Below are 27,412 nucleotides of genomic sequence, written 5' to 3' on the forward strand. Positions count from 1 at the left end.
ACGGACTATTATTTCTATATTTTTCTACAACATGAAATGTATATTGATTCTTATTAATTAAGAAATTCTAAAACTATCTTTTAATTTGAAAGGGTAGACAGTGTCTCAGTGTCTCATAGCACTCTACGCCACTATCTGCTCCTCTACACTTTGTCGTCCTCCTGGCTGCTCTTGCAGTGACGTCGTGTCACCAGCCAATCAGCGTCTCTTTACCGATATAACCAAACATTATTAATTCTAGTAACCTAGAATCACTCTACGAAAGAAATACGCAACCGCAGAAGATTGGACAAATAAAGTTACTTTTCTGAAACTTCTCGTAAATCATTTCATTAACTGGCAAAAAATATAAGGGAAGGATAAGACCAGTGTTAAATTCTTATTATATTTCAATTCACAATGGCTGGAGAGGCGACTGTTAAGTTGGAATTGATGTGCAAAGAAGAAATTGTGTATGACTTACCTCAGGAAGATCCACTCGAAGGGAAAGGGTGGACATACGAACTGATGACTGACAACAAAGAGTTAATATTGTCTACAACGGAAGGAGAGCAAACAATGGACAAGGATACAGCTATGTGTTCTTTTAATGTGAAACTAAACGTTGATAGGGTGAAATCAGAATTAAGAGAAGATGATGATCCTGAATTTGAAAGGAATATAGAAACGCTACGAAAAATAGTGGTTCAGGAGACTTGCGCGACGTACTCTAATGACTCCCAACAATTAACCACAAAAAATTTAAATTCAGTTCGGCCAGAAAGGTAATGTTCATTTTTTCATATAGTAATTGGCTCAGATTGTTAATACGGTTACATGAGTTCGGAAAATTTTTGAATACATGAATATGAATAGTGATGGGCAGTGGGAATATTCCCGGTGTGAAGGAATTTAAAAATGGGAATATTCCCGGGTTTTTTCCTTGGCCTATAAATTCCCGGGAAGGAATTTATTTTCATTTCTCTACTTTATCTTCCAAGTTATAAGAATCATATGACTAATTACTTTATTTTAATATATTATGATTTACTTCTGGGCTCTAAAGAATTTTGAGGTTAAAAAATTTAATATTATTTGACGGTACTTTATATAACTAATAATATGAGTTTTTAAGTTCCATTGCCACTTGAACTAAAAAGTAAGGTAATTGTTTAGTATTGACGAGCCAAAACTAGCGAAAAGTAGGATGATTTATGGAAGAAATGAGTTGATAGTGATGTTAAAGTAGTCAAGAAAGTATCAAACACATTTTTTTAGTGCAGTAGGGGATTTATACAAAACGGAAAGGTAAGTGAAAATGATTTCTGTGAGAAAAGAAACTGAATTGTTGGTAACGAAGATAAAAAACAACGTGCCATGCGGGGCTCTAACACGCCTTCATTCGCTAACGCTCGCTCTGCAATGCTGTCTGAATTTAATTTTGGTAACATAATTTAACGTATGAAACCATAAAACAACCGCATCGGAATAGAATATCGCAAAAAGGTAGGTACAAACGCTGGCCCTCAATGCTAAAGAACAGCCAAAATTAGCCAAGTACTAATTTACAAATGAGGAAGAGGAACCATTTTGTAAAGTAATTTAGAATTATGTAGAAATAGAGATGAAGCACTATTAATAAACCCTGAACCACCATTAGTAATATACGTCGGTCTGTCTTCTCTCTCTGACTCGAATTTCTGAAGAGGTACTCGGACTTCTTTTACATGTGAATTAACGTCCGTATGCGCAAATGTTGATAAATTGGTGAGACATGCATCTTCTAGCATTTACCCATCTAATTGGTTTATAACATTTATAAATTTAATTTATTTATAATATCAGTAATAGAGTCAAGTTTAGCAAATCCACTTACATATAAATTTAAACTGTTTAGTGGTTTAAAAGTATTAGAGCTTACTGTATAATTTCTCACACATATTTAATTGATAGAACATATTGTAAATAAATATACATTTATGCGTACTCTCTAAATAAAATAAAATGTTAATAAAGTAACGTAGTACCGTTCAGAATATACTTTTTAAAGAGTCCTCTATGGACAACATTAATAATATTTTGTGATATAAAAGTCTATTCAACTTTGAAATCATAATGTAGCAATAGAATGCAATTTTCTTTCTGATTAAACATAAATTCCCATTTTTGGAATTTTCCCGTGAATATTCCCGAAAAATATCTTCCCGGGAATTTACCCATCACTAAATATGAATCGATGTACAAATAACTCTAACGAGCATGCGCTAGATGGCCAGTAAAAAGAATATTGCTGTGAAGATTATTGCATTACGCAGAATGTTGGTAATCGAGGATAGCGCAAAATGCTTTATTTAGGATAAACTTACATGTCTTGCGTATTGAATGTGTAGTTGAACGCTCCTAAGTATTTTATGGGTAACATTCTGAAATGCTTTCTTTGCTTGCATATTTGTGTTCCGAAGTACCACAATACATTAGGGACGTAATTTCTTATTTATATGGATTCCTTCATTTCCAAACATTTTTCTAGTTCCGTGTCATGATTTGACACATTGAATTTTGATACTCCATTTCGTGTACAGTGGTTACTAGATAACGTAACACAGGGTTACTTTATCGGTCGTTAGTTTGCACGAATATGAAAAGAGTTTCATAGTCCTCTGTCGGTACAACCATGAACTGTAAACAGGAAGTTTCAATTACAATGTAAGATAGAACATGTAACTGTATTTTGGCTACAATGTTGGGTGTTATTAGCTCTATTTACCGGGAGGGTTTGTTGAAGTGGTATGGAAAGCAGTTACTGTAAAAACAGCCTAAAGCTAAAAGAATTTCCGTCAAAGTTAAGTCAGTTTCGTAGAATACTAGCGCGTATAATTGGATTGTGATGCAATTGTTGAAATTGTAATGTTTCATAGGTGGGGTTACTTTCAACAACATACAAAAAAGTATGTTGAACATACGTTTCCATGCAATGTTTTCATTCAGTATTTAAACATTTTACATTCTACACAAAACTGCGTGCGTTTTATTAACATTGATATAAGGGTGGATTGATTTAAATCAGTCTGATTTAAAACACGATTTTAATCAAGATTTAAATCACTTGATTTTCTAAATAAAAATCGTTGATTTAAATCTAAATCCGAAATAAATTAATTTAAAGTGAAAATATGTAAAATTCCGTTTTTGTTCTGTTATTTCGATTATGAAAGATAATAAGCATAATAAAATGAGATTCAAATTTTCAAGCACAGTATGAAAACGAGTAGCATGCAAAGACTAATTAGGGAAAATCCCATTTTGAACGGATAACGGATGAATCCTGCTTTTTTCTTCTCGTAACATAAGGTTTTTAAATCGTTGACTATTCTTACGGGGAAATCTCCATGGACATTTAAGCCGAAAATTTTCTTGTGTCCACGTCTATTTGTTTATCTCCAGATAATAGAAGCGCATATAGAGAGGTCCGATCCCCCCATCTAAAAAAATTAAACTAAGCGAAATTTATACTAAATACATAGAAGTTTCTCGGGATCATAATACGAAAAAATTTTGGATGCGTTAAAATATCGAATAATACTTTTGATATAGTGGATACTTTCAGATATCTAGGATCAATATTATCCGACCTAAACCATATTCACGAAGAACTTAAATGTCGACTAAAAGCAGGGTATTCTTGTTATTAATCAATTCAAAATCTTTTGTCGTCGCGAATTTTGACGAGAAATTTGAAGCTTAAAATACTGTATATAAAATGATAATAATGCCTTTTGCTCCGTATGGTTGCGAAACATGGTCGCTTACGAGGGAAGAGCATAGACTGAAAGTACTTGAGAATAAGATCCTGAGACGAATATTCGGACCCAAGAGTAACGTGAATGGGGAATGGCGGAAACTTCATAATGAAGAACTACATAATTTATATGGTTTACCAAACATTGCTAAGGTCATCAAGTCTAGGAGATTCAGGTGGGCAGGTCATATAGCCAGAATGGAAGGAAGTAGGAACGCTTTTAAAGTCTTAACTGGAAAACCAATCGCAAAAAGATCATTAGGAAGACCTAGGCGCAGATGGGAGGACAATATTAAGATGCATCTCGCAAAAATAGGAATACGAAGTAGAAACTGGATCCATTTGGCTAAGGCTAGAAGTCAATGAATAGCTTTTGTAAACGTGGCATTGAAACTCTGGGTTCCAAAGAACATTATTTAATTTTAGGCGAAATTTATTTTTTTTATATGTATTTCCTGCCGCTAGCCAGTTCCGGTCTCTAAATATACCCCTGCGAAATATCAGTAACTTTCGTGAAAAGAAAAGTGTCATGTTGATGAATGTTGGTTTACTTTTTCCTTAATGTTGAAGAAACATTGTTTGGGATTGAAATAGGTTAACGATTGGGGATTAATTCAAAATTCAACCACAATACTTTCACTTAAATGGCATAATTAATATTTAAAACTAATTCCTAATGTTTTTTCTTCAGTTCGCGACCTGTATTATACGAGGAGAAAGATTTGAATTAAAACAAAAAAAAAATCGATTTAAATCAACAAAATCAACAAAAATGATTTTTTTAAAAAAAATCATATTTTTTTCCACCCTGATTTATAGTATAATGATGGTACCTCTATCAGTGCTTACTTTGAGTTATCGATATTTGTAAAGGAAATAATGTATTTTCTGGTACCGACTATGGAACTACATTCTAATAGTTCAAAATATGTCCCACAAAAGTGCCAACTGATGAGAAAAAAATCATCTTTGTAAAATGATTTGATTTGGTCCTTTGTCCAAGAATATAATCCGAACACTTATCAGTTTAAGATTTACTGGGTTTGTACTTTTCAGGTTGAAACCCACCCAAAATTGCAAGATTTTCTTTTTTTTTTTAACTGGTAAGGTTGCAATTAGACCTCAAACAGTGACTTTAATCGGTTGTTACAGGTTTACTCACTTCCTGGCACTGTTTCTGCGTGAGTCACTTGAAATTGTTCGTGTTTTTGGTGTAACGTCTTAGTTCAGTGATTGGTGGTAGTTCATATTTTTCCCATTAAGTGTCTCTGTACAGTCATATGGCAGTTTGTTACTGTGACGTCACATGTTCTGTCTGCTTGTATGTGTGTGCTGTTGCTGGTGGAATGCGGTGACCGGGTAATTGAATTTTCGTTTCATGGCGACGATCTAGTTAGCAAGTGCGATTGAGACACCGTAACATGAATTTAATACAAAGAATTTGAACTTGTCGTTTTTATATAAGTTTGTATTAGATTCGGATATTAACACATATCGCCTTTCAGCACTGTGGTTCAATTGAGTTATAGAAAACCTCTAATGGTTGTGGTCGAACGCTGAAGATATTCCTGACGTATGGTAAAATTGAGCGTTTATTGGTTAGTCTTATTTGTCATAATAACAAATTTGCTCGCTTTAATAAATCGACGTCTGTGCAGAAAGGAACATTTTCAGTAATGTGTAGTTGAGTATTGCGCGTGTGTTGCTGCTGTCTTAGGTTTTTGGGAATCAGAAACTATGAGTTCATTATTCATGAGTTTTCTGGTATGGCGAAACGGCGAGTGCTTTCGTTTTTTAATTGATATTATTTTTATTCTTGATTTGCTTTGCATTTCAGTATTTGGCAAAGCATTTGCTTTGCTGCTGGTTGTTCCATCATCTTGGTGAAATGTAATTTATTTTTCCTTGTCATGCTTCACTGATTTATAATTAGTGATGAATGTTTTTTTAAATTTTTTTCCCTTCTTACGTTAGCTTCATAGTAGTGGTTTGACTAAATATTATTATTTTTGGATGTTTTTATTGTACTTGAGTAGGACGTAGGTGGGTTGGTAGTCCCCGTATAGATATCAATATTGATAGTCACCACTTCACCTGGATTGATATAGAATAGTGTTTAGTAACATTTTGGCCCTTGTCTTTATAGTATAATTCTTAACATTGTACATTATTTTGACTTGGACAGTAACTATAACCGGTTCAACTGATCCGGTTCTGGGAGCAAACTGGAGCATTTTGGGAATCATACCTAAACTGCTCCCAACATCGGATCAGATAAATCGCGATAATAGTCTTCTAGCGCAGTAGGTGTTGCTCATTGGTATTTATTTTGTTTAATTTTTATAATAATAGTTATTATTATAATTATGATAAGGAATTGGAAATGTACCGGAAAAGACATTAAAATCGCAAGATTGTTGCTTCTCTTATTTATTCTTATCAATTCCTTATTTCAATTTTTTTTGTATTTACATACTTTTCCTGAAGCTTGTGCTATCTCGCCTGGTGCATGGTAAATTGCAAGTTTGTACAGTACTATAATATGAATTTTTACCTAATACTGCGGAAAAAAATCCGAATGTGTATCATTTGTTTAACATAACATAAAGAAATATACCAATAAAATATATATTAATAATCATAACCTATTGAGCAATCGGGGACAATACATAATGATTCCAGTTATGTATAAAAATATTTATAATAATCTTTAAAATATCCAACACACGAAATCGAAAATGGCATCAATAATCACTACAGTTTGGAAACACGTCTCAAATAAACAAAAAAGTAAGAAATTGTTTGTGATCCATATATAGGCCTATTCTTTCTGTAAGACCCTCGAAAATTTTTAGTAATTTCACTTGTCTTTTAAATGGTGTGATTTCAAATTATAACTCTATGGTAAAAAGCAGAACGCTCGCCATTAACATCTCCAAATTCTAAACATGTTACAAGTAAAACGTTTGGGTATAATTGTATAGCTCTTACCTAGAATATTATTATCCGTTCCTTGATTGTAGAAAATTTTAACTAATTATTTCACTCATCGGGTAGCGATAACTCGATTTGAAGTGAAACACCTCCACCTTAGTTCCTCAGAGCGCGTAAATGAAAAGTCAAAATTTAGAGTAGGTAAAAAAAAAGAAAGAAAAGGATAGTTTCAGTTTCTGTAATCTACGGACATAATTGTATGTTTTATATTGTATCATATAGCAACGAATTTGTTTCTCTCAGTTATTACTGATAAGACACTTTCAAATTATATCTTTTGTGTTGAGAAGCGGAGAAACTGTTATTACCAATAACAAGTTTGATAATGTTTCAAGAATAAGGATTGGAAATATTCTCCTAACTTGTTTCGGATTTGTACCTTTTACTTGCAACTATTCTACAACCAACTCTACTGAATAAATAATTTATTTCTTTTCATATTTAGGAGTTAAGTGTAACAAATAAGGAGTTTGTGCTTTCTACAATTTAGAAAGTTGCAAGAATATCTTTAGCCGGAAACTGTAAAGAAAGTTGTATTTTTTTGTATTGTATTGTATTGTATTGTTGAAAGTTGTATTGTATTTTTATTTACAGCAATTGGAGGTTTAATTATGCAGTTGTGCTTTGAAGGTTTTCCAGAAAGAACTGTCCAATAAATGTCGTTGTAAAGCATATTTACAAAGTTAGGCCCGAGAAGTATGGTTCTATATTTAAAAATTTACTACTCAGGCCATATGTGATTTATGCTTTTTAAGCCCCAATCCGGCCAGCGGGCTAATCATTTTATATATTAAGAAGATGGCGTTCTAGTTTTTATTACTTCTACTTTAATGTTACTTAATTATGCACCAAGGCAGACGGTGATGACAGCAATGAATGAACGGTAGAGTGAGAAAAGTGGAAGGAAATGGGAGAATACCGCGAAAACCCACGTACACGTTTTTGTTCTTCAACTACAAAACCCGCTTGACGGAAGCTAAACGAACTAGCAGAGCTTTACCACTCAGCCACCGTGTCTCCAATTAAAGTACAATAGTACCACTTTGCAGCTCTCCTATAATACGTATTCTATACTGATATTAATTTATTTTGCAATTCAGAATTTAACTACAATATCATATAATTAAGAACTTGATACTCGAAACTATTAGCATAATAGATTTTATCTCTTTTTTTGCCTCTAACTTCTGCGCTGATGATGGGTAATTAATTAAAGTAACTGATTGTAAAATTAACTTTTAGCACTTTTACGTCGGGAATCGAACTTAGCACCACGTGCACAAGTGGCACGCGCTACCAATTCGAACAACGGCGAAGGTTTTATCCACATGCACAAACTGTTCTATGACGAGAAAATGACAAGACTAGTGGTGGGTAAATTCCAAGGAAGATATTTTTCGGGAATATTCCCGGGAAGATTCCCAAAAATAGGAGTTTTCCGGGAATTTATGAACAATAACACATAAAAATGCATTCTGTTTGTGTATATAAGTTCAAAGTTAAATTCGTTTTTATATCACAGTATATTATTACAGTTGTCCCCAGAGGAGTCTTTAAAATGTATATTCTGAACGATGTTATTTATTTTATAAATAGTTTATTATATTTAGAAAGTACGCATAAATGGATATTTATTTACAATATGTTCTACGAAAGAAAATATGTTACAAAAATGGTATAGTAAGTCCGCATACTTTTAAACGGCTAATTAGTTTAAGTTTACATGTAAGTGGATTTTCGAAACTTGACTCTAGCACTGATATAAACATATTAAATTTTTACGTGTTATAAATAAATTAAGTTGGGTAACTGCCAGAAGACACATGTCCCACAATTTTTTCAACATTTGGGCATAAATATGTATGTTCGCAGTACTTGCAGGAAAAATTCTTATCTTTATAATTTTGCATGTAATATTGCCACACGACCTGTCCATTTCTCGAAATGTCATGCTTTAATTTACATGTAAGTGAAGTCCGAGTACCTCTTCAAAAATTCAAGCCAGAGACAGGAGACAGACCGGCGTCTATTACTAACACTGTTTCAGGCTTTATTAGTAGTGCTACATCTCTATTTCTACGTAATTCTAAATTACTTTTAAAATGGTTTTTTTTCATTATTTTAATTTAGTACTTTGCTGTTTTGGCTATTGTTTATATTTGGTGGACCAGCATATGCGCCTACTTTTTGCGATATTCTATTCTGATGCGGTTGTTTTATGGTTTCATATGTTAAATTACGTTACCAACATTAAACTCAGACAGCGTTGCCGAGCGAGCGTAGCCAGTGAAGGCGGGATAGAGCCCCGCAGGGTACGTTGTTTTTTATCTTCGTTACCAGCAATTCACTTTCTTTTCTGACATTAATCACTTCCTCTTACACTTACGGTTCGTGAAAATCCCCTACCCCTAAAAGAAATTGTGTTCGGTACTTTCTTGAGTACTTGTACATCACTGTCAACTCATTTGTTCCGTAAATTGTCCTACGTTTTGCTACTTTTTGGCCCCTATACTAAACAATTACCCTACTTTTAGTTCAAATGGAAATGGAAAATAAGAAAATTATATTGTTAGTTATATAAAGTACAGTCAAATAATTTTAAATTTTTTAACGTCCAAATTCTTTAAAGTTTAGAAATAATTCATATTATTTTAAAATAAAGTAATTAGTCATATTGTTCTTATAATTTGGAAGATAAAGTAGAGAAATGGAAATAAATTCCTTTCCGGGATTTTTTAGGCCAGGGAGAAAACCCGGGAATATTCCGGGTCTCAAATAAAAAAGTAAGAAATTGTTTGTGATTCATATCTAGGCCCATTCTTTCTGTAAGTCCCTCAAAAATTTTAGTCATTTCACTTGTCTTTTAATTGGAGTGATTTCAAATTATAACCCCTGTGGTGAAAAGAAGAACGCACTCCATGAATAGATCCAAATTCTAAACATGTTACAAATAAAACGATTGGGTATAATTGTATAGCTCTTGCCTAGGATAATATTATCCCTTCCTAGATTGCAGAAAATGATAACTAATTATTTCACTCATAGGTTAGCGATAACGTGATTTGAAGTGAAACATCTCCAACTTAGTCCCTAAGAGCGCTTAAATGAGAAGTGAAAATTTAGAGTAGGTAAAAAAATAGAATAGGATAATTTTTAGTTTCTGTTACGTACGGACATAATTGTATGTTTTATGTGGTATCTTATAGCAACAAATGTGTTTCCCTCAGTTTTTACGGATAAGACAATTTCAAATTATATCCTTTGTGTTGAGAAGCGGAAAAAGTATTATTACCAACCGCACGTTTGATAATGTTTCAAAAAGAAAAATATGGAAGTATTTTCCTGACTTCGGATTTCCTTGTTTTGGATTTTTCCTTTTACTTGTAGCTATTCTACAACCAACTTTACGGAATAAATAATTTATTTATTTTCATTTTTAGTGGTTAAGTGTAACAAATTAGGAGTTTGTGCTTTGTACAATTTAGAAATTTTTAAGAATATCTTAGGTGGAAAATACAAAGAAAGTTTCTACTCGTTCTATTTCAAGCGCTTTCCAATTGGATTTTTTTTTTTTTTTGCGGTGCTCTGAGCCTATCGTAGAGGTATATATTTGACATACTGCTATTCCTAGTATAAGAGGCAAGAAACTCGTGAGTATTTTTTTTAATGAAGAAGGAAGTATTAATCTCCGTACTGACAAACAATGAAAGAAATTTTGATCGTAACATTAAACTTATTTTAAATTTGGGGTTCAGAACGGCTCCTACTCTGCGAATGGTATAATTTGAGACCGTTTCATTTCTTTTAGGCGAGTGAAATGAATTGAGATCTTATTTGATAATATAGACGAATGTAAGAATATTCCAGGTACAAACTTTGAAAAATTTTCCAACCAATCTGTTTGAAACATCTTGCGAAAATTAACAGGTATTGCCAGTTATTTTGCTTCTAATTGCAGAGGATGTAATTTAAGATCAAGATTTTCTTATTATTTGAGTGAAATAAATTTTGTTACTCTGCTTTTAGATTTTAGACAAGTAAGAATGGCCCTGGATACAAGTACCGCAGGATTTTGTGTTCTTTATTAAGAAAAGCTTTGGAACAGAAGATTAAGAATAGATTTGTCACTACAAAATAACTTTGCAAAGTATGTTTTTTGACAAAATAGAATCTTAGTACCTTTAAAAATGTGCCTAACGTCGGCTTTTTCTTTTTAGTTTTCTTTTAAAGGGAGGTGGTCATTATGACTACTAATCGATTTCTGAGTAACGTTTGTTTCAATTTTTGTTAAGGGGCAGCAGCATTTTATCAGATAATGTTCTCGCAGTACATTTGAAAACTATTTTATAATGGACTTTTCGTTCTTCTATATAGAACTCATGTAGCCTGACATCATCATTATTATTTAAATTCATTTCAGAACGATGTTAAGTCAAATTTCATTGTGGGTTAATGAGATGTACTCATAAATGGCCAGCGAAGCGTTACTTATTTATTTATAAATTAGCCGTGTACAGTCCAGATTAGGAATATAATCGTAAATACGAAATTACTAAGTACATCCCGCCTTTCGAACAAAATATTTTAGTAGCATAGAAAACTACACTGTCTAAGTTGAATTTCAGTCTGGATTGCAGGTTTGCATTAGGAAAGCACGATGATTGATATGAATCCAAGGTTTTATGAGTGAAAGATATAAACTGCTTTAAAAAAATTGTTCACTTTTATTATATTTCTTGCACGGGGGAATATATTAAATTGTCCAATCACAAGTGCAGGAACGTGAGACTACGTGGAACCAAGAATGGCGAGAAAGTTATGGAGCTAATGGTTTATAGCTTACTTGTGTATCAGTTTTTTGATATATTTTGTGTTTCCACGTATATTTCCCTTTCTTTAATTTGCACTTTTTCTCAATTTTTAAAAGTTTTTCAAACTATTTTCGATTGAATTCCACCAAGATATGAGTTTTCTACCATTTTGTCAGTACTTGTGTGTATTGATAGCTTTTATCATACTTCATACTGCCGTTTTGGACAGTTCCATATAGTAGTAATTGCCCCACTCTGCCTAACTTTGGACTTTGAACCCGACCTTTGTGACGTCATAGGTCAAAGGTCATTGACCTTGGCCCGGGGTGAATGACCTAGGGGTACTTAGGACCACCTCCTCTAAATTTTGGCAGGGGTACCTTGGCCCACCCCCTAAATTTTGGCAGGGGTACATAGGACCACCCCCTTTAAATTTTCGAAATTGCCAAATCTAAAAATCGGGTTTGGTAGCCTAGGACCATAGTATGTATTTCTATAAGTATTGGGTGTCTATGTCGTTCCCTTTTATGAGTAAAAAATTGCCAAAAATTCATTTTTCGGGGGTTTTTGACCTAATTTATCCCCTTTGATGAGGTGTTATTACCTTATATGGTTATATGGGCGTATACAGGGGTGCATTAGCTTTTATAACATATGGGTATGTTAATGCACCCTTGAAAATTTTGGGAGGGGTACCTTGGCCCACCCCTTAAATTTTGGAAATTGACCAATTTAAACATTGGGTATTATAGTACAGGACCTTAATGTGTATTATGATAAATTTGGGTGGTCCACCTCGTTCCCTTCTAGGGGTACAAAATTGCCAAAATATACACGTAAGCAATACGTTATACCACGTGTTTGGTTTTTGGTCGATTTTATTCCCTTTGGTGAAGTGTTATTATCCTATATATAGTTATATGGTCATGTATAGGGGTCCATTCTCTTTCATAAGATATGTGTATATTTGTGCACCCCTTTAAAAAATTGGGAGGGGTACTTGGCCCACCCCTTAAATTTTAGAAATTGCCCAATTTAAACATTTGTTATTATAGTATAGAACCCTAGTATGTATCACTATAAATGCGGGTGGTTCACCTCGTTCCCTTTCTAGGGGTACAAAATTGCCAAAATATACACGTAAGCAATACGTTATACCACGTGTTTGGTTTTTGGTCGATTTTATTCCCTTTGGTGAAGTGTTATTATCCTATATATAGTTATATGGTCATGTATAGGGGTCCATTCTCTTTCATAAGATATGTGTATATTTGTGCACCCCTTTAAAAAATTGGGAGGGGTACTTGGCCCACCCCTTAAATTTTAGAAATTGCCCAATTTAAACATTTGTTATTATAGTATAGAACCATAGTATGTATCACTATAAATGCGGGTGGTTCACCTCGTTCCCTTTCTAGGGGTACAAAATTGCCAAAATTTTAGTACTACCACGTGTTTGGTATTTGGTACATTTTATCCCCCTTTGATGAAGTCCTATTACCTTATATGGTTCATAAGACATGGGTACATTGGTGCACCCCGGGATGGGTACCTTGGCCCACCCCTTATTTTTTGGAAAATGTCAAATTTAAACATTTGGTATTATAGTACAGGACCTCAATATGTATCATGATAAATTTGGGTGGACCATCTCGTTCCCTTTTAGGGGTACAAAATTGCCAAAATTTTAGTACAAGCACGTGTTTGGTTTTTGGTCCATTTTATCCCCTTTGATGAGATCCTTTGATTACAAGGAGTCCATTTCCTATCATAAGACCCGGGTATATTGTTGCACCCTTCTTAAAATTTGGCAAGGGGTACACTGAAATTGTCCAATTTAAGTATAGTACAGGACCTCAATATGTTTCGGTGTTCCTATTGCCAATTTTTTTCGTACAACCACGTGTTCGTTTATAGACTCAATTTATCCTATTTGATAAGGTTATAAGGTATGGACGGGTATCCCCTTTCAATTCGGTAGGACCCTTCGGGTGTAGTACAGTCACGTGATCGATGATTTGGTTTTCATGCGTGACGAGGTCCCTGGTCAATGATCTCTAGGAATTAGGTGAAAAAAACTTTGAACAAGATTCATGGCATTTAAAACTTTTTTTTCAAGTTTCAAACTAAAAAAAAATAAAACAAAAATTGAAACGAAAACTTTTAAACAAAAATCTTGAAACTAAGAAATTTTCAAAACAAAAATTTGAAACGAAAAATTTTGAAACGAAAAAATTTCAAACAAAAATTTTGAAACAATAAATTTACAAACAAAAATAATTGGAACCAAAATTTTGAAACAAAAATTTTCAAACGAAAAAATTTGAAAACAAATTTGAAACGAAAAATTTTCAACAAAAAAAATTAAAGCGAAAAATTTTCAAACAAAAAAATTTTGAAACAATAAATTTACAAACAAAAAATAATTGGAACGAAAATTTTGAAACAAAAAATTTTCAAACGAAATTTTTGAAACAAAAATTTCAAAACAAATTTGAAACGAAAAATTTTTTCAAATAGAATTTAAATCAAACAGTGATCAGCTTTCACGGTTAACCGTTAAACTCTACCCGCTTTATAACTATTCGATTAACAAATAAACGGTTTTCAACTATTCGATTAACAAATAAACGGTTTTCAACTATTCGATAAACAGATGAACGGTTTTTTCCTTTTCACGCCAGTGAGTGCAAGAATTTACAAACTAAAACAAAAAATTTTTGTACTCGCTTTAAATACGCATCATTTTTGAAACAAGGTGTTAGTGTTCATCGTGGATACACAGTGGAAACATCCATTTACCTGTATTCTCGCAGGACCTAGTGGGTGTGGAAAAACATATTTTGTGAAGCGATTACTGTCACATCTCCCAACCATGATCAATGCAAAATTTCGTAAGATATACTGGTATTATGCAGAATGGGAAGACGTGTATGCAACAATGCCGGTTCCAGTAGAATTTCACGAAGGACTTCCACGAATGAAAGATTTTCAGCTTCAAGATGGACCACATTTGATTATTATTGATGACCATATGCGAGAAGTGAATACTGATATTGTTGATATGTTCACAAAAGGATCACATCATCGAAATATTAGTGTGATTTTTATAACACAAAATGTATTTCATCAAAGTAAAGCAGAAATATGAGTTTAAATTTTTCGCATTTGGTGTTGTTTAAAAATCCACGTGACAAGTCACAAATCAAGCATATGAGTTATCAAATCATGCCTGTGCATCCACTGTTTCTACAAGAAAGTTATGCAGACGCAACAAGAAATCCACATGGTTATTTACTGATGGATCTTAAACAAGATACATCCGATGAAATGCGATTTCGTACAAATATTTTTCCCGACGATTTGCATCATTATGTTTACGTACCAACAAAACATGTTTAAATTATTGTGCATGTGAAAAGAATGACTTAGTCTGTCACGATGTCTCCTACATTGAAACACACTGATCTGCTTTGTGCTCTGCACAAAGCTAAACCAAGATTGCGTAAAGCTATTATTGCCAATGCAGACGCTTCATTAATTCATAGTATTTGTGAATGTTGTTATAATGTCTTAAAAGGCAATGTTCCACTGACAAGTGCGCAGAAGTCAAGATTAAAGCGTTACAAGCACACGCTCCGCTATCTCGTAGACAATACAAAATCATTGGAGAAAAAGAAGAAACATTTAGCCGTACAACAAGGAGGATTCTTACCTGCATTACTTGCACCTATTGTAGAAAGTGTGCTATCCAGTATTTTGTTTAAACAATAAACATCATGGAACATAGCAAGAAGATGGTTTTAGTGCCACCAGAAATGCTTCAACGAATGCATGCATCATCATCCCGTGTGAGTGAAAATCGAGAATCTAATCTCGATCGTGAAATGCAATCTATATTGAATACATCGTATCCAAGTGATGAAGAAAAATGGAATCAGTACAATAGAATATTACAGAAATATCTTTATGTGATACGTAAACAAGAAGAACCAATACCACTTACAATTACATCAATGAAACCTGATGGTGACGTCCCGAATGTTGACGATAGCACGAAACACGAAAATTTAGCCGCAATACCACAAATGTATCGTAAGAAAGCCAAACTAATATTCCGTCGTTTAAAAGAAGATGACGCAATTACGTGGGATCATAAAGGAACAGTGTACATCAACGATGATAAACTAGATGGATCCAATATTGTAGATTTAATGTGCGATGTGACTCGACCGAGGAAACATTCTAATCCTCAAGGCTGGGAATTGTTTTGCAACTACCTTGCATCGTCAAACACATTTCAAGAATTGATTGGTAATCCACGAAGATTAAACTATATTGTCAAGCATAATAGTACAACAGCATCTGAAGGATCTGCACCACCAAAACCGGCACCTGAATTATTTTCTTCCGGAGAAGAAGAAGAAGAAGAAGAAGATGATGATGTTTTAGAAGTCCGACCAAAAAGAAAACGTATCATTCCACAATGGTCAACGTACAAACATGAACAAAAAGTTGAAATCCATTTATTACAATACAGCACACTCTGCATCACTTTCTACTGCAAAGAAATTATGGCAGGCCACAGGAAAATCTATATCTCTAGCCAAAATAAAACTTTGGTTAAACAAACAACCTACCTACACGTTACATCGTCCTGTACGTCGTCGTTTCCGTAGAGATTTTTATCTTGTCAACAATATTGATGATCAATGGGAATGTGATTTAAATGATTTACAATCACTTCAAAACTATAATGACAATTACCGCTATATTCTTACAGTGATTGATGTGTTTAGTCGGTACGGGTGGGCTGTACCACTAAAATCAAAAAGTGCCGAGGATATAGTGAATGCATTTGAAATGATTTTCCAGGATAGGAAACCAATTGTGCTACGTAGTGATCAAGGAACTGAATTTACCAACAAGACAGTACAAAAGTTTCTCAGGAAACAACGTGCAACATGTTACAACAAAGGATCCAGATATTAAAGCCAGCATCGCAGAACGATTTAATCAGACATTGGAACATCGTATTTGGAAATATTTCACCAAATATCAAACATACAATTACATCAAAGTATGGCCTTTACTTGTAAAAGCATACAATAAAAGTCAGCATTCCAGTATTAAAATGGCACCTGCAAACGTTTCTCAGGACAATTTACTGGAGGTGTGGCATAACTTATACGACAAAAAGCTACAACGTTCAAAACAAGATACGGATTTATCTGTTGGTGATACTGTTCGTATAAGTAAAACAAAACGTATATTTGACAAGGGTTACCTCGAGAACTGGACTTGGGAAATATTCAGAGTAAAAGCCATTGTACCAAGAAACTCACCAGTGTATCGACTAGAGGATTTAAATCATCAACTCATCGATGGTGTTTTCTACAGAGAAGAATTACAACCAGTACCGCTCCCTTCGACGTTCCTCATCGATAAAATATTACGTACAAGAACAAAAGGTCGCAGAAAGGAGTATCTCGTCCAGTGGAAAGGATATCCTTCCTCATTCAATTCGTGGATCCCTGCAACTTCATTGAAGAGGAAGAAGAATGGAACCTGATCAAGATTTTTACGTTACACTTCCAGTAATAGTTCCATGGATTATTTTCCGGAAAATACATTGACTTCATATATTACGAAATTACAACGACGTGTAGAGTTTCGCCAGAAATGGGATGTGGCAATTGTAGAGATTCATTATTCACATTCTTTGCTGAACTTTAACAGTGAAAACAATAAAATATATTACAAATGATCAAGTAGTAATGATCAAGAACCGTGGAAATTGTAACGATCCCTGTACGCTATTATAACAATATACGGGATCTTATTCATGCAATTAATATACATCATAAAGAAACCAATTTATTTATATCTCGTGACGCAACTAATAATATATGCCTCGTAAGACATCCCAAAAAGGAAATCCATATTTCTGTACAAATCTCACCAAGTGTTAGTTTAATGCTTGGATTTGAACCGAAAAGTGATTTAAAATATATGGAAAAGGGACAATATACACCGGATGTACGATTAGGCTTACCATCAGAAATGTACGTCTATTGTGACATTATTGAATCTGTCATTGTTGGAGATACAATGGTACCCTTGCTACGAATTGTCAACATGGATCCTGTGAATCATACTTTTGAAAGTCATGCAGTACAAATCTTTAATCCTGTACATTATGTTCCAGTGGAAAAAATGAATTTTGAGCAAATACAAATCGATATAAGGGATAGCACAGGTCATCGTATGCCATTCACCTTTGGAACGGTGTGTACAAAACTACATTTCCGTCGTTGTCGTCATGACTGATCCGTATTTGCAATACTACCAAAAACAAGCGTTATCCGGTATCGGCAACGTCTATGTGGGAAGTCCCTATCAAGCAGGACATGCCATTGGAAGTTTCCTTGGTGGCTTATTTCGTTCAGTGTTACCACTTGTGAAGCAAGGAGCTAAAACTGTGGGAAAAGAATTATTAAAATCAGGTGCCAATATGATTAATGATGTTGTGATCTTGAATCAACCGCTGGAAGAATCGTTTCATCAACGTATGCAAGAGGCAAAAACAAATTTACAAGAAAAAGCTAAAAATAAGTTGAAAACTATGCTGGGAAGTGGATATCATAAACGAAAATGGAATGACTGCTCTCAGTTTGAGGTTGACCTTCCAACGAACAACAACACCATCAATCCTACGAAGAGACGTAAATTATCACATAAGAAGAAGAAGAGATCATTGGCATCGTCACCAGATATTTTTGATTAATTCAACGATGGCTTTCTTACATCATCAATCCTGTGAATGTGTAAAAAATGAATTGGACATTTTTTCAACATTACCCACGCAAACCAGTGTTCTGGACAATCGTATTATTGGCTACAAACCAATTAGTTCAATAGCTGAAAATTCACCAACAGAATTTGTAGTGAGTGGTAGCAGTGATGAATATATTGATTTGCCACAAACCTTATTATACATCCAAGCACAAATTGTGAAACCAGATGGTTCCTCCTTCATCAATACGGATAAAGCAATTGCACCTGTCAATGATTTTCTAAATGTTATGTTTAGTGAAGTACAAATCTACTTGAACAATAAACTGATTTCATTTCCGTCACATAATCATCCATATCGTTCGTACCTGGAAAAACTGCTCAATTATAGTGAGGAGCTAAAAATACACATTTACAAACAGCAATGTGGTTTCAAGATACGGCTGGTCCTATGAACGCAACCACAAGTGAGAACAAAGGATTTCAACAACACTATGAACTGACAAAACAAAGTATGAAATTCGATATGATTGGACATCTTCATTGTCACATTTTTAATCAAGATAAATTTTTAATTCATGGAATGGAATTACGTGTGAAACTTATTCCTGCAAAGCCAAACTTTTGTCTCGTGGCCGGCGAAAGTGGTGTCAATGCAAAAATCAATATTCTAGATGCATCGTTGCAGGTGAAAAAAGTCAGCATCAGCCCTAGTGTCAAATTGGCACACAATAAAATTTTACAATCTACACCGGCAAAGTATCCTCTGACAAGGGTTCAAATGAAATCATTTACCATCCCGAAGGATATACAATCCAAAAATATTGATAACCTGTTTATGGGAACATTGCCAAATCGTATTATTGTAGGATTTACATCGAATGAAGCATCCAGTGGAACTATTACCACCAATCCATTTGAATTTCAACATATAAACATTAATTTATTTACATTGTACGTGGATGGAAAAGCTGTACCTTCAAAACCATTGCAACCCAATTTTGAAGAAAATCTCTACATTTCATCGTACCACACATTGTTCTCAGGCTCTGGCATACATTTTACCAATACCGGAAATACAATTTCAAGAGCCGACTACAAGAATGGATATACACTGTTTGTATTTGACCTAACTCCCGATTCTTCTGCTGGAGATTGTCACTATTGGAATTTACAACGACATGGAGCCATCCGATTGGAAGTTCATTTCCAAGAGAAATTAGCAGCACCTGCAAATTGTATTGTGTATGGAGAGTTTTCCTCACTCCTAGAGATCGACCACCAGCGCAACATTATCCTGGACTTTTAAATTACAAGGTACGTATACGCTATGTATCATTTCCATTCACGATGTTGAATACATTACAATTTGCTAGTGCTTTAAACGGTAGTCCATTATTCAGAAATCATTTTACCGGGGTATTTGCAAGCGATGAGTTGCCCTCACGGATTTCTCTTCCTCTGGCAATCATTGTAAATACAGATCCATCCACAAAACTAGGAAGCCATTGGATTGCAATTTATATTGATAATCGCAGTGTTGGAGAATATTTTGACAGCTATGGCCTTCCTCCTTATGTACCACAACATGTTGCATTCTTAAAACTCCATTGTATGTACTATAAATATAATAATAGCCAAATGCAAAGTCTTGGTTCATCCCTATGTGGCTATTATGCTTATTTTTATTTGTGCTGTAAAGCCCAAGGAAAATCTCTGCGTGAAATTCAATACTTGTTCACAACAGTACCCACGGTTAATGATCGTAGACTGCTGCAATATACCTTCCAGGTAATTTTATCATATTTATCATTGAAAGTGTATTTGTTTAATCATCATCTATTTCTATACTAATCATCTTTTTCCTCGTTCTTTTTACATAATTCACAATACGAAGCTTTGCAAACGAGTGCTATGCTGCAAAACATGGAAACAAATCATCACAATCAAGAAGAGGAGGCGGTCTAATGAAGAAACCCAGCTCAATATACAAACATTGTCAATAAGAAAGAAAAAGAAGAAACCAGAAAAATGAATAAAATACAATTTATGCTTATTTATGTGTTTTTATTGTCCATTCCACATACAACGTTATCAGATCCTCCTAAAGAACTGTGCGATATAAGACGAGAACCCTGGGCAAAGTTTCCACCTAATTCCTAGAGAATATTGACCAGGGACCTCGTCGCGCATCAAAACCAAATCATTGATCACGTGACTGTACTACACCCGAAGGGTCCTACCAAATTGAAAGGGGATACCCGTCCATACCTTATCAAATAGGATAAATTGAGTCAGTAACCGAACACGTGGTTGTACTTAAAAATTTGACAATAAGACCACCGAAACATATTGAGGTCCTGTACTATGCTTAAATTGGACAATTTCAGTTAACCCCCATTGCCAAAATTTAGGAAGGGTGCAACAACATACCCATGTCTTATGATAGGAAATGGACCCCTGTAATCATATAAGGTAATAGAATCTCATCAAAGGGGATAAACTGGACCAAAAACCAAACACGTGGTACAACATATTTCTTACGTTTATATTTTTGCAATTTTGTACACCTAAAAGGGAACGATGTGGACCATCCAAATTTATCATGATACATATTGAGGTCCTGTACTATAATACCAAATGTTTAAATTGGGCATTTTCCAAAATTTAAGGGGTGGTACCCCTCCCGGGGCGCACCAATGTACCCATGTCTTATGGTAGATAATGGACCCCTATACATGACCATATAAGGTAATAGGACCTCATCAAAGGGGGATAAAATGTACCAAATACCAAACACGTGGTTGTACTAAAATTTTGGCAATTTTGTACGACTAAAAGGGAACGAGGTGGACCACCCAAATTTATTATAGTGGTCCAGTACTATAATACCAAATGTTGAAATTGGACAATTTCCAAAATTTAAGGGGTGGGCGAAGGTACCCCTCCCAAATTTTTAAAAGGGTGCACAAATATACCCATATGTTATAAAAGCTAATGGACCCCTGTATACGCCCATATAACCATATAAGGTAATAACACCTCATCAAGGGGATAATTTAGGTCAAAACCCCCGAAATTTGAATTTTTGGCAATTTTTTACCCATAAAACGGAACGACGTAGACACCCAATACTGATAGAAATACATACTATGGTCCTAGGCTACCAAACCCAATTTTTAGATTTGGCAATTTCGAAAATTTAAGGGGGTGGTCCTATATACCCCTGCCAAAATTTAGGGGGTGGGCCAAGGTACCCTGCCAAAATTTAGAGGGGGTGATCCTAAGTACCCCTAGGTCATTCACCCCGGGCCAAGGTCAATGACCTTTGACCTATGGCGTCACAATAGTCGGGGTCAAAGTCCAAAGTTAGGCAGAGTGGGGCAATTACTACTCATATTTTTGCACTTGAAGCTATAAACGCTGAGGTATTTCATACAAAATCAGGAAGTTCACGAGTGAAACCTTAAAAAATAGGTAAATTTTACATTTCAAGTAGTATTACAAGTTGGCGAAAAAAACTGAAGGCTGAGATTTTTTCGAAGTTTGTTTTGAAATTATAGGTTCTCAAAATACTTACAATTTACCAGCAAAGTATTACATGCTTAACATTTGTTCGATTAGGACTTGCAGAGAGCTCAAAGTTCATAGGATACTGGCAAGTAGCAACATAGCACTTGCAACATAGATATTTTCTATTTTGTATCCAAGTATATGAGAATCGTGAAGATAATTAAATGATATTTTTATTACTTGTTTATGGTAATGAACAATTTGTTAAACGATTAATTTATATTTTAGCTGAGTGTAATGTAAAAAGTCACGAAATATCGAAAGTGTATGCAAGGTGGCAATAATATCATATGACAGCACATGATTTGGGTACTACTTTCCTAGTGAAAATGAATACCCAGTCAGGAATGTCCAGAGGAATAGTAACTATATTCGCATCAATAGTAATTGTATTTAAGCGCAGAACTCAACTTTAACAAACTTGAAACCAGAAACTTAATGAAACGACAAAATGATCTTACCTTCTTCCAGACACTATTATGTTTTCACCTTGAATTTACCATGAAACCATTGCCTTCAGTAATCTTAAAAACACACAACTCTTGAGAGATAAGGTTGGTAACTACTCTTTACATCTTTTATACGGTACAGCTTCTATACACTATTCATACAGTATGCGGTACAGCTTCTACACAATATTCATCTTACCTTCTTCTTCCAAATAAAAAAAAAGAAAAGAACCGCAGCAAAATGATAGCTATTTTACAGTAAGTTACTAGGTTTGGAAATATACCTGCTCGAATCACAGGTACCGTAGTGAGTGATCAAAATTGGCAGAAGGCAATTTTATAACTTTTACCATGCAGTAACATGTTTAATCATATTTGATAATTAATCTTCTCGTATAAACATTACAGAAACCATGACATGTAACAATTTCCATCGTTTCTTTGTGTAATTTTTCTCTTTCCCCTTTCCAAATTTTAATAGTCGGAGTGTATTATTCCGATTTTTCCTTTTATGGTTAATTTTCACCATGCTATTTATTTTCTTTTGATGATTGCGTTTAGCTACATTACTAATCGGAATTTTTACAATTATTTCTTAAATATTCACTTATTTCTTTCTAATCCAATTTTTTATTACTTGTCCTACTCAGCTAACATTTAAGGAGGTTGGCGTTCTAAGAAATAGTAGCTCCTTCATCCAGGTGAATTGTTTCAGTGTATATCTTATAGCTGGACACCGAACATGACACGCCAGGCTATTTCTCCAATTGGAGCAAGAAAGAATGAATATTTCGGCATCACTTAGAGAAGTTCTAGATAGATAGGATAAATTACATTCACGTTGAGTTCTAAGAGAGGAAAATTAATGTAAACAAAATGAATATAATAATGTGTATCATGCTGAGACAGATGGACAGAACAACAAAGTTTTAACTCTTAAGCATGGACAGTCTGCATTTTCCTCCTGCCCCATCTTTCTGTTTCGGTTTTTCTCTTCTCTTATGGAATAAGTTGCTTTTAGTATCAATAGCAAACATATTTTACAATGCTTTATTCATTGGAAAACAAAATGTAGGCCAATCGAACGGAGAATATTTAGAATGAGTCTCACACGCTACCGAAATAGGGGCACAATCTAAGCCGTATGTTCAAAACAGCCATATAACTGCACACTGCCATATAGTTGCCGCCGGTTCCATTTCAACTTTTAATTTTATTTACGGGTTTTAGATGTTTATGGCTAAACATGTGGCCCCAGAAAAAACCTTGGATCTGTAGATCAAGATCAGGCAAAAGTTATTAAACACAATCTTCAGAACTTACTATTGCGTCTACACATATGTAGGTTTAATCGAGGATTCGCATTGAGAGAAGCTAAAATATCCAAGTTAGAAGCACTTTAAATTTGGTATTGGCTCACAATGTTGTGTATAACATGGAGAGAGAAAAAAAGAAATGAACAAGGACTAAGGGACGCTAGTGAAGGACAACAGATCATGAAAATAATGGGAAAAAAAAGAAAAAGCATCCTTGGCCATCTTATTCAGCACTCCGATTGTATCACCATGCTGATAGCGGGAAATGCAATAGGAATACCAGGAAAACGAAGACCAAGGATATAGTATGTAGGTTGTTACGAAGAAGGGACGTTATCAATTTTAAAACTGATCTTCCATCGTAGAGAAAAATTTCATAGTTTCCATGTTGCCCACCAACCTATGGTTGGAGGGAACAGGAAGGAACCGACGATTTAAAGAGTGATCTCCCAAATTTGCGATATTTACACAACTTCCTTAAGGATGATTAGAAAGTTGATTTCATAAATCTACGAAGCCAGTTCTATCTCTTGAAGGATGTGTCCTCACCAATAATCCATGCGGGAATTACATTTCGTAGCTTTGTTAGATAATGTTCGTGGAGTGTAAAGCTTACTTTGAAAATCATATGTGCAAGCTCTCGCAGGAATACATCGGAACTATGTCGTGTTATTTTTTTGAAATAACCCGCGTTCAAATATCGCCTGATACAAGCTATATTTTACTTTCAAAACACATTGTTTTGTTATTAATAATTTGTTTTCTGCATTTCTTCTAAATATCTTAAATTTTATTGTCCAGTGGTTAGTGGAGGCTAGCTTTTGTAAAATACCTTTACACTTCTATTTCTTTGTTTTGACTGCATGGGTTATTCCTGTGGAAGTGAAATTGTGTTCCTTCTCGTTGTTAGAATCTTGTAAATATAATCGTAGCGCTCATATTGATTTTCGCCTTTTTCCCAGAAGTTTACACGTCCCTCTCTCTCCCTGTCACTAGTTTATTCCGTTTATCCCAGCTTTGCTGCCGCAAATCAAGATTTCTTCCGTACCTACGTTTTATCATAAACGGAAGCTAGGGAGAACGGTAGACAAAGCGTAGGTATCGTAAAAATGGAAAAGTGAGCAAATTATCAAATTAAGCTCAGATATTAAAAAACTAAAATTATCTTGCGGTGCAAATCACAAAACCTGGTTAAACTGTATGCAAAATCTAACAATACTGAATGTAATTCATACAAAGTAAAAGAACATCAAAAGGTTACAAATGAACAAGTAGTTTTTACTGTATATGTTTACGGCCGTTTCGACTTCTTTATTTCCACCTTTATCTTCTTTTTTCTTTTAATTCAGGTGACGGTGTGGCACAATTGAAAAATTAAGGTTTCACTTACAATAATCTTCGACCGGTCATCTCCTTCAGGGGCGTTGCAGTTATAATGATCTGAGACGTTCCACGTCGGATAATCCCAAGAGTCCTCTGGAGTTTTCTGCTGATAGTAATAAGCGATCGTCCAAGCCGGCACAATTATTCCGTCCTTTTCAATGATTTGGAGAGAAAAATTGTCACACAATACTGAAATTACAAACGAATGTTAAGGTGCTAAAACATTTCTACTAGTCACTTCACTGCTGATTTCCGAACAATATTAGAAAAAATATTTTACACGAAGGTGTATGCAAATATCGTACAATCACTGATGATAAACTAAAAAAATTGGCTCTCGCGCATGCAAACGGCGATTTAGCTTGTGAAGCTGAATCCGTACAAGTGGAGCACTCATAAGATTATGACGTGTGTTTACTTTACAACAATGCACCCCACTCGCCTTCGGGTGCCTTTCCCAGCGACGACCAGGCGTTCGTGCAAAGCACTGAAGGTTCTTTTAGCAAACCAAAGCTTGTATATGGTCAGCCAAGAAAATTCCGATTTTCACTTCCAGCATCGAGACCGGGTAGACGTACGAAGTTAATCCCCATTTGAGTGAACGTAACGTAATAAAATGCCACTTAAATGTAGACGCTCAACATATTCAATTTTTTTTTTAAACTGTTCAGCTCCTTGTATTTGATAATGTGATGCATAACATATTTCTTTAATATTACGTTATTCAGAGTGTAGCATTTATCGTCGCACGCCCTATTTACTTTTAACGTAAAAAACAATATAGAGTGTTTCACGATGCTAATAACACTCGAGGGGCATTTTTTGCAAAAGCCGCGTAATAGTAGGATTCCAAACCCAGTATATATTTCGATTTCTGCGAATGACATTACACCGGGTTATGATAAATTTAAATTCTATGTTTAGAGCACAAACATAAAAGCACTAGTAATAATCTAAAAGTAACGAAAGTTTTAATGGTTGTCCATATTACCTTATCGTGGAATTCTGGAATCGTTATATCATGTATTTCAAATAAGTAGATTAAAATTACAAGAAATTGAAAACATTATGCTTGTCAAAAGTATTTATTAATTAAGAATGTATCAGATGTAACTACGTAGCAACATATCAATATACGCAAAATTTTACTATCTCAAGGTATCAGACTATATAAAATCGCAATTTGAAATTGGTATACATAAGGAAATCACGTATCTTGTGCAAAATTTTAAAAGTTATTATATCGTTCCTTTGTTTCTTTGTAATCATAGTCACAGTTTCTTGTAGCTGCAATTGAAAGAATCTCTTCCGATTTTTAAATTCTCTGACACAAAAAGTAATGATATATAAATAAAGTTAGTGACACCCGTCTCTATTTTCACTTATAATAATGAAATGTTTATTCCATATAGCACAAAATAAGTATTTTGGTATGTACCAGGTTAACTCTGATATCGCATATATCGTGACGGACTTAAGTCTTTGACCAGGTAATGGCGACTGCTTTGAAACAAATGCAGCTTATTAGAATTAAATCTTTCATATCTGTAGTTTCTTGTGCAGAAGAATTATAGTTCTGGGTCATGATCGCAGTGGTTCTTGGTGAGTGGTGTGTCGTAGTGTGTCATGGTGGTGGTGGAGGGTCGCAGAGGGTCATATGCATTTGACCCATGACCGACTGACCCACTGATTCAACGAACAACTCCAACAGTGGCACTTTCCGGAATATCCGTACAGATTTTGGAAAAGTTCCAAAGGATATGTAATGGTTACATTTTGGGTTTAGGTATTACTAGTCTCCAGTTTCATTTTTGAAGGGAATTAGGATTCCCGTGAACTTTTGTACATAATTTTCGTGAGAAAACATTAATGACCAATATAAAATTCAACTTTTTCGATTCGGATTGGTTTGAGTTAACAGCTTGAAAATTAAATCCTTTAATGTCCAACGATTATGCCTGTTAGGTTAAGAAAGACTATGATTAAAGCAAGTGAATTATGGTGGACGAATTCTTGGAATGACAAAGTCGGAGTATCCCGAGATAACCCACAAGCACGATGTCCGTCTCAACCTTACTTGCCTTGGGAACGAACCAGGCACCCCACATATCAGATTGTTTATTATGTGGGGTCTCACTTTCGATTCCCGATTAGAAACACTTTTAAATATTAAATGTTTTCGATGTATCTGTGTTCGTGTCCCTGTCGTTCAAGGTTATTGGAAACACCTGTAAAACAAGAATAACCGAATATAATAGAGATAAGTTACGGAGATACTTTGGGTCTTTTTAAAATTTAATATTGAATTCTCTG

The 27,412-nt window shown here is 34.5% G+C and overlaps 1 protein-coding gene across 3 annotated transcripts in view; it reads left to right on the top strand.

Moving 5' to 3' along the window:
* The first annotated feature begins 209 nt into the window (after positions 1-209).
* The window catches only part of LOC145690920 (uncharacterized), a 47,654-nt gene continuing 20,451 nt past the window's right edge, over positions 210-27,412 (top strand). For all 3 annotated transcript variants that reach the window (XM_081766362.1, XM_081766364.1, XM_081766361.1), the window contains exon 1: positions 210-764. In XM_081766362.1, the coding sequence (XP_081622488.1) occupies positions 400-764 (365 nt within the window). In that variant the 5' untranslated portion in view covers positions 210-399. The remainder of the gene's footprint in view (positions 765-27,412) is intronic.

The sequence above is a fragment of the Thermobia domestica genome, chromosome 7 (assembly GCF_964235325.1).
Source record: "Thermobia domestica chromosome 7, izTheDome1.hap1.1, whole genome shotgun sequence".
Taxonomy (NCBI): domain Eukaryota; kingdom Metazoa; phylum Arthropoda; class Insecta; order Zygentoma; family Lepismatidae; genus Thermobia; species Thermobia domestica.